The sequence below is a fragment of the Brassica napus genome, chromosome C1 (genome assembly GCF_020379485.1).
Source record: "Brassica napus cultivar Da-Ae chromosome C1, Da-Ae, whole genome shotgun sequence".
In the NCBI taxonomy this organism is placed as follows: Eukaryota; Viridiplantae; Streptophyta; class Magnoliopsida; order Brassicales; family Brassicaceae; genus Brassica; species Brassica napus.
In genome coordinates this window covers 9,106,902-9,115,828 of record NC_063444.1, presented here as the reverse complement: position 1 = coordinate 9,115,828, position 8,927 = coordinate 9,106,902, and the positions used below count along the sequence as shown (strand labels likewise).

Sequence of the window (8,927 nt, the reverse complement as noted above, 5' to 3'; positions counted from 1 at the left end):
CCGGTATCACCAATTACTCTTGCAAACTTATTGCAGATTTTGACAAGGATATGTACAACCAAACCATATGTCGTCACATATGATGGATGATCAGTCCATCCGTGGGTGATCAAGCCCACGAAATTCCTTGCTTATTTTCGAAATATCATGGTGAATATTCATATTATCAATTCTCTTATTCAAAGGGGCAGCATATCTTAAACCATTCAATAGAATGTCGCATACTTAACCGGAATGGCATGACCGATTTGCCAATCATTAATCTCCATATAATCTCAAATTTCGTTTTCAGATTTGATTTTGGCCGAGTTCTATTTAGGCTATTGTTGTCGTGGATGCTTAACTTATTTAAGGATTTTAGGATTCTCTGATTCTCCCCCTCGAGATAATAACACTTAATGTTCATTTATCTCGTATTGAATCCCAAACTTAGGTAATTTAATATCAAATTTTGTTCCCTTAGACAATAATTTTGAAAATATCATCCATTAAATAAATCAAAGTGTGCAACAAATAGCCAGAAATAAATAAAGTCTGATTAGATTAATAGGGATTTAAATTCGGTCAAGATATATTATTCAAAAGACTTTGGCCAAGGAGATTCGGCCAAAATGATTTTACCAAAATTCTTTGGCTAAGATATTCTATTAGTTTGACTAGATTTCATATTTGGCCAATAGAAATTTCAATTTGGCCAAGCTTTTGCCTTCGGTCAAGGTCTTTTAAAGGTTGGCCAAGAGAATTTAGACTTTGCATTTGATTAAGATTTAGGCTAGGCCAAGCTTGGCCAAGGCTTTAAAGATCATGCGATTGTTCATTAGGCCAAACATAAGTTTCGGCCAGGCCAAATCCGAATGGTTCTAGGATTCTTATAGATTTCGGTCAAGGAGTAATTTTATGATCAGATTTTAAGTTTTAAACAAGTTCAAAGAAATGACAACATAGAAATGAAAAAACACCAAAGCAAAGAACACATAATTTAGATTACAAAAGTCGAAATCATTCTTAAGTCTCTTATACAATCTGAAGTTTCATAATCCATAAGATCGTCGTTATCATGATTGAAATCATTTTCTTCATCTTGATAAGTCATATGGGCTTCAGGATTCTTCCCTTTCAAACTCTCTTGATTGAGATCAACTAGATGCTTGGGAGTCCTACAAGTTTTAGCCCAATGATTGCTCATACCACATTTATGGCACATTGATTTGCTTGAAGTGGTCGAGTGTTGAAGTTCAAATGAAGAGCCACGGCCGCGACCATGACCTCGTCCAAATGAGCCACGGTCACGCCCATGGTCTCGACCATGTTGATTCCCTCGCCCGCGGCCAAAGGAGCTTCGACCACGGCCACGTCCGTTCCTATTTCCTCGACCACGGCCATGATGGTCGTTTCCTTGGACGTGATGGGATTCTTTATTTTCCTCTGTGGCGTGTGCTTCAGGTGGTGGGGCTGAGCCAGTAGGTCTCATTTCACTGTTTCTCATCAATAATTCATTGTTCTGCTCTGCGAGCACGAGACAAGAAATAAGATTAGCATAGGTCGTGAAACCTTTCTCACGGTACTGTTGTTGTAACAGCACATTGCTTGTGTGGAAAGTGGAAAAGGTTTTCTCAAGCATATCATGATCCGTAATACTTTCACCACATAGTTTCAATTTTGAAACAATCTTAAACAGTGCCGAGTTATACTCGTCCACTGACTTTAAAGTCCTGGATTCTGAGATTCCTCCAATCAAACCGAGCCTTTGGTAAGATCACCGTTCTCTGGTGATCATATCTCGATTTCAATTCATTCCAAAGATCTAAAAGATTCTCAATGGTCAGATACTGATCTTTGATACTCTCAGTTAGATGATGGCGAATGATCAAGATGGCTTTGTATCGATCTTTCTCACTGGCATTATTGTCCTTGGTGATACACTCACCGAGTCCCTTGGATTTCAGGATGATCTTAGCATCAAGCGCCCATTGAAGGTAATTTAGGGCAGCAAAATCCAAGTTGTTGATTTTCGACATCTGAAGTCATAGATTGATAATTTTAGATCTTTAGGATTAATTTCAATGTTCAAACAAAGCAATAAGCATTACGGCCAAGAAACAAGCCTCACGGCCAAAACAGGAAACAAGCCGCACAGCCAAGGATTCAAACAGTTCGTTTTTATGCATTCAGTTCATTGTGTAATTGCAATCCTAGCATAGATGGTTTCTATCAGTTCATGTGATGCAATCAATACGGCAATGCACAAACATCAATCACACTGCCAAATCAAAGATCAATCATACGGCTATTTGATTTCAATTCAAAACCACCCTAGCATAAAGTTCTAAGTGTAATTAAAATCAATCGATGTGATCAGTTTATGTATGAATGATGCAACAAGCCGCACGGCCAAGATATGATATGATCAAGTGATTTTAATTAAAACTATCAAGGCTATCAAAATAGGGTTTCAATCAATTCAATATCAAATTCGAGATTAAACAATCTTAGCAACAGTTCTAGGTGATCAAAACAATCAATTCAAATTCAAATTCAAACAATCAAAATGATTTTCAAATTAGGGTTTAGGGTTTCGATTTTGATCTTAGATCAAAGGAGTTTGATTTGAGATTCAAAACCATTAAGGATTTCGATTTTAATTGATCAATAGATCAATCTCGATTTAGGGTTTGGGGTATCAAACTTTTGAGCTTCGATTTACTCATTAGGGTTTTGATCTATTACCCTATGGTTTTCATTCATAAAGATTAGGATTTTAGGGTTTCATTCTTTATCAAACAATCCAAATTCGATTATAGGTTCTTAGGTTTCGAATTACCTTTAACCTTAGATGATTGTTGAACTGGACCACCAAAGAGATGAACCGTAAGCTGATCGGGAACGAAACGTGAGCTGTCCAACATGCTGATCGAGCCGCGAGCTGATGTTGTCGCGAACGGAAGCACGAACGGATTGAGGCTGATCGGAGACGCAAGCTGGAATGGATCGAGTCGCTTCTATCAGGTCGCGAACGTCTGATCGGGAACGCCTTGATCGTCTGTCGCAAACGAGCTATGAACTCCTTTTGATCTGAATGGAAAAGAGAGTTTGATCACACGGGCAGCAACTCCTCTCGGCTTGAACTCCTTGTTGACATTAGATTTTAATTCTCTCGGCTCATGAAACAACACGAGGAGCATTAGATAACATGAACGCCAACAAGATAACATGAATCAACTAAGGTATGATAAACTTATCTTGCACAGGAGTTGAGTTCGGCTAGAAAATCCTTGTTGGAATCGGATTTGGTTTCCAAATCAAAATCAGTGCGCACTGTATCTGTGCATGGGGGCGCGTCGGTGGTCAGATCGACAAGCGGTTTGCACTGACTGATTCGTCTCGGCGAGGGCTTCGATTTGATATCTTGATCGTTTTCTGGGTCCTCACGGTTTGAGAGAACGGCCTCTTTGAAGTTCCGAGGCAGATTCTTTTGCGTTTAGGGTTTGATGATTTTCGGCTGAGTTGAATAATATTTTGTGGGGGCTTAGGGCTAGAGGCTATCGTGCTGATAACGTGTTATGAAAATAAGGGGAAAGTATGTATTTTTATTAGATAATAAGGAACCCTTTATATAGGGAATTACGTAAGTATGAAACCCTAATACAATATGGGCTAAGAAATACAAAGACATAAGAATATGAGTCTTCGAATATGGGCTTCAACCAGAACTTAATTTATAACAGAGGTTACATAATTAGAAATTTTTTGTTTTGCTGTTAAGTCTCAATTTCAATTCCAATACATCATCCCAATAGATTTTAAAATGGCATATTATGCTCACAACGAAACATTGCTTTCATAATAAAAGATAAAATTCAACAAACAAAAAGTAAAACAGAAGGAAAAAAATAGAAAAAACTGCAAGGAGAGGGACGAAAGGGTACATGTTAAAGAGAATATTAGTTGACTGTGTTCACAAGTTTCTTCAGACTCTCTGAAATTCTAGTCCCAGCTCCGTAATCACAATCTTCCACCTATACGTAAATTACGGTATATATTAACAATTAGCAACAACAAAAAAAGATAGGACATCTATAGATAGTCATAGTACCAGGAATCAACTTATTAGATAGGACCAATGTATAGTTTCTTTGCATTTTAAGGGTATCAATAAAATATCTTGTATATTAAAACAGAAGTCACAACATTGATTCATGTGTGATTTTTTTAAAAATGAACCTAATAGATTTATTTCTATAAAGTCATATTACATTTAATCTCTAATCTTATCATTTAAATTTTGGATCTACCAGAAATTTTTATTGGGCTATCAATAATTGGATTTAAACAATAGATGATCCATTGGATTTATAAATAGTATAAATTAAATAGATATAATTTAATGTTGTAATACTATACATTCATATGTTAAATATTTAAATATTTGTCGTTGTTAACTTTTAAAATTATAAAGATTTTTTTTTAAATAACAAAAATCATATTATCTAACAATGATTAATCTTTACTACCTTAAACCAATTAAAACACATTATAAATTATATAGTTTATTTTAAAAACTAAACAAAAACTAAATGTTTATTTACTCGATAATATAAATCTATGAAGCGAAAAATTTAATTTTTTAAAAACTTTCTAAATTTTTAAAATGTTACAATATCTTTGAATATGGCAATAAAACAATATTTTACTAATATTTTTATATATAGTTACGATTTTAATAATGAAATAATAATCCGAAAATATATATATTGAAGAAGATACAAATACATGTGAAAGTTTGAAACAATCTATTCAATGAAAAAAATATATCGTAAACTTATTATGTTTTAAAAATTGATACACACATATATATTACTCTCTCCGTTTCATAATACTTGATGTTTTGCCTTAGTGCACAAAGATTAAGAAAATTATTTTTTTCTTAAAAAAATATTTTAAAGATATAATTTTAAAATCAGTTAACCAATTATAAAAAAGACAGTAAAATCTAATTGGTTAACCTTAAAATCTCAAAACTTCATGTAAATTGAAACAAAATAATCATTCTAAAACATCATCTATATTGAAACGGAGGGAGTATAATATATACAAATTTAGAATTGAAAACAAAATATTTATATAAAAATAAATGAAAACAAAAACCTGCGCGGTTGCGCGGGTCGAGTTCTAGTAAATATAATTAATATGCAAGTATATATGATTAATCGTTGTCTAAAGATTAAAAAAACGTGTTTTTACCAAGTTGAATATTAGTTCAGTGACCAACTTTAATCATATTCCCATTGCGAGAATACAGTGTGGATTACACATATTTTAGCATAGTAGCAATAGCAAATTTTGATTTTTCCTAATCATCAGATCCAAAAAATAATCTTATTACCTTGCATTGAAGAGTGTGGAAGACGGCATCATCAACAATGGAGTATCCAGCATGAGTCATCTCAGCTCCTGCTTCCTCAGTGATAAGACGAGTGATCTCATGGAAGATAAACTTGTGTTCCACGCTTGTCACAAGAAAGATGTGAAGAACCGGACCGGTTTCTTGAATCTCGATTCTAGGTAACCTTCTTGGCATGGAGAGGTCCACACTCGAAGACATCGATGAAGATCCAGTGGAATTCAATTTCTCGAAAGCTGTAGTCGCAAGAAGTTTCCTCTTCCTTTCTCTCTTTTTCTCCACGTTCACTTGTAGCTTCTTGATGTAGTTTGCAGCTTCATCTAGCTGATCAGGCAGTGCCAAAGACTCCTATATATATAACCATTAACAAGAAAAAGGCTTTTATATGCTAGACATAAAATCACATATTATATGTATGCATATGAGAGGACAAAGAAGACGAAGAAACCCTAGAAGTTTGAGGAAGAAGAGAGTTGAGTTCTGAGTAGAGGTTTTTCATCTGAATCCTTCTATTTTTCTCAATAGTTTTGCGATCTACAGATCTTGATTGACTTGCGTTTAAATGGCTCTGATCCATATTGTTTTTTTCTTACTCTTCTTCTTGGAGTGTTTCACATAGACTACGAAACTGAAATATTAACCACATGTATGTATATATATAAAGAAAAGAGTTACTTGGTTTAAGTGACATATATATTGGTTCGCCTAATGATAATTAATTTGTGCTAATAACAGTTTAGTGAAAAAGGGTTTGTAAAGGAAGGGTATCTATACCAAAAGGCAAAAGGTTGCATACAGGTGTAGAAGATATAACGAAAGCAAGACAAAGTAAAAAGTATGGTCTTTAAATATAATTCTTGACTTACTAAATTGAGATTCATATAGTTATATGATCGAGTTTGTTACTTTGGAAGTAAGAAGAGACCAACGTTAGCTTGTGCGAGCTAATATATATTCTTAATATTTTTTTACTATTATATTTATTTTATGCTAATGTATTTAATTAGATATAAATATTTTTTTTTGTGTTATCGGTCTTTATTAACCAAATCTCAATTGCTTACTATGTGGAAATATTTTTCTTATTGTTTATATATGATTCTTTTATCTGGAAATTGAATCCCAAAGTTTTTTTTAATATTAAAGAGTCTAGTTTTAAAATTTTTAGCTTAAGTGTAAGCGTACTTAATATGAAGGAACAAATCTTTAATTTAGTAGTACAGTTCTTGGGCATGTAGAACTATGCAGAGAACTTAAATAAAACTCAATAATACATATCACTATAATTTTCAGGATTGATTTAAAGAAATATGATACTTGGTTTGCATACCAAGAATGTGCATGTTAAACATCTATCACTAAATATTAAAAATTTAAATAAGCGTCATGTCATAAAAATAAAACAATATTAAATTAAACTCTGAATAAATTTTACATTGTGTCACGAATAGTAATTAATTCTAACTTAGTTAAACATTTTCCTGTTGCAATGATATATTTTAAAGGTTCAACATTCACAACTTCGCCAATAATATCTAAACGCACAAAACATTAGAAAGAAAAACTTGTGAACAAACATATCATAAATTGAATACATCAATAAAAACAAAATATGATATAGAAAATTCACCGACTAAACATTCTTTTTCATATTGACGTCCCAATATTTCTTTAAATTCCATGAAATAATTATTTTTTAACTTTTTTGAAAAATCATCGCAAGGTATGATTTTGGTTGTTCTATAAAAATTTATCTTAAAATTTTTATGGTCTAATCACCGGAAGTGAAATTATGCAGAATAAAATAATCTTCTTGACATAACTTAGATCGGAAATTATCAAAAGACAAGTCGCCAAAAGAACATTTATCAATAGAAACATGAGTCCCTAGTTCCCTAAAAAAAAAATTTCAAAATAATTGACTAACACCAAATCGTATAATTAATGTGAATCAATAATGAAATCAATTAATATTTACGATGATATCAACCAACACCAATTCAGTTGGAACAAATTTTGATTTTTTCATGATTCTAAAGTATCAACACCTTTACTCTAATTTTATAGCAATATTTAGCCAACTCAATATCTCCAATAAGAAACATGTTTCTTTTTCCAAAAGACAACGTTTGAAGTGTTTCATATTATTTAAAGATGAAATTTTGTAAATTTTGTGTGTATTTCTCATCAAACGTATGATGAGAATATATACAATCATAGCATAGAGTCGGCAAATTATAATAATAGAATATTAAAATGGATACTAACATAAAATCGGCATCATAATTCTATGTATTAGCATTTAGGGAAATTGCCAAAAATACCATTTTTAAAGTACCACTTTTCATGTTTACACTAACCACTTTTACCCTCATCTTTAATGAATGGTAAAAGACATTTATAACCTTTTAATAAACTTTGACAAAAAAAAACATATGGCTAACTAATCTAAACTTAAAACATCAACTCTAAACCCTAAACCCTAAATCTTCAAATCTAAACCCTAAAATATCAACTCTAAACCCTAAACGTAAACCCTAAACCATAAATCTAAACTTAAAACATCAACTTTAAACCTTAAATCATCAACTCTAAACCCTAAACCATGAAACATAAACTCTAACCCTAAACCCCGAAACATCAACTTTAAACCTTCAAATATAAACCCTAAATCATCAACTCTAAACCCTAAACGTAAACCCTAAACCATATTTTTCCGAAATTCGAACCCTAAAACCCAAAACCTTCAAATTTAAACCCTAAACGTAAACGTAAACCCTAAACCGTAAAACCCTAAACCTTCAAATCAAAACCCTAAAACATCAACTTTAGGGTTTTAGGGTTTAGGGTTTAGGATTTAGGGTTTAGAGTTGAAGGTTTAGGGTTTAGGGTTTAGAGTTGATGTTTTAGGATTTAGGGTTTAGAGTTGAAGGTTTAGGGTTTAGGGTTTAGAGTTGATGTTTTAGGGTTTAGGGTTAATTTTTTAGGATTTAGGGTTTAGAGTTTATTTTTTAGGGTTTAGGGTTTAGTGTTGATAGTTTAGGGTTTAGTGTTGATGGTTTAAGGTTTAGAGTTGAAGAGGTTTAGGGTTTAGAGTTTATGTTTTAGGGTTTAGAGTTGAAGGTTTAGGGTTTAGGGTTTAGAGTTGATGTTTCGGAGTTTAGGGTTTAGAGTTGATGTTTCAGGGTTTAGGGTTCGTATTTCAAAAAAAAAAGGGTTTAGATTGATGGTTTAGGGTTCGTATTTCAAAAAAAATAGGGTCTAGGATTGACGGTTTAGGGTTTAGAGTTGAGTTTTAGGGTTTAGGGTTTGAATTTCGAAATAGTATAATTCGAAAAAAAATTTAAAAAAATTATTTTTTATTTTTTTAGATTATTATTTATTTAAATATTTATTTATTATATATATAAAGAACAAGTGCATAAGAATCTTTTGCCACTTAATGAATAAGGTATTTTTGAAAATGTCCATTTAGTGGTGGTAAAAATGAAAAGTGGAAATATGAAAAATTGTAAACATGTAATTT

General features: G+C 32.3%; 1 protein-coding gene across 1 annotated transcript; it reads right to left on the bottom strand.

The window, feature by feature from the left end:
* Nucleotides 1-3,736: 3,736 nt before the first annotated feature.
* Nucleotides 3,737-7,803, bottom strand: LOC106374346 (transcription factor bHLH162-like). Its single transcript, XM_013814398.3, has 3 exons — nucleotides 5,850-7,803; nucleotides 5,384-5,749; nucleotides 3,737-4,016 (listed from the first exon to the last, which is right to left on the bottom strand). Exons 1-3 carry the CDS (start codon nucleotides 5,976-5,978, stop codon nucleotides 3,942-3,944), a joined length of 570 nt encoding a protein of 189 aa, XP_013669852.1. The 5' UTR covers nucleotides 5,979-7,803; the 3' UTR covers nucleotides 3,737-3,941.
* Nucleotides 7,804-8,927: the final 1,124 nt, after the last annotated feature.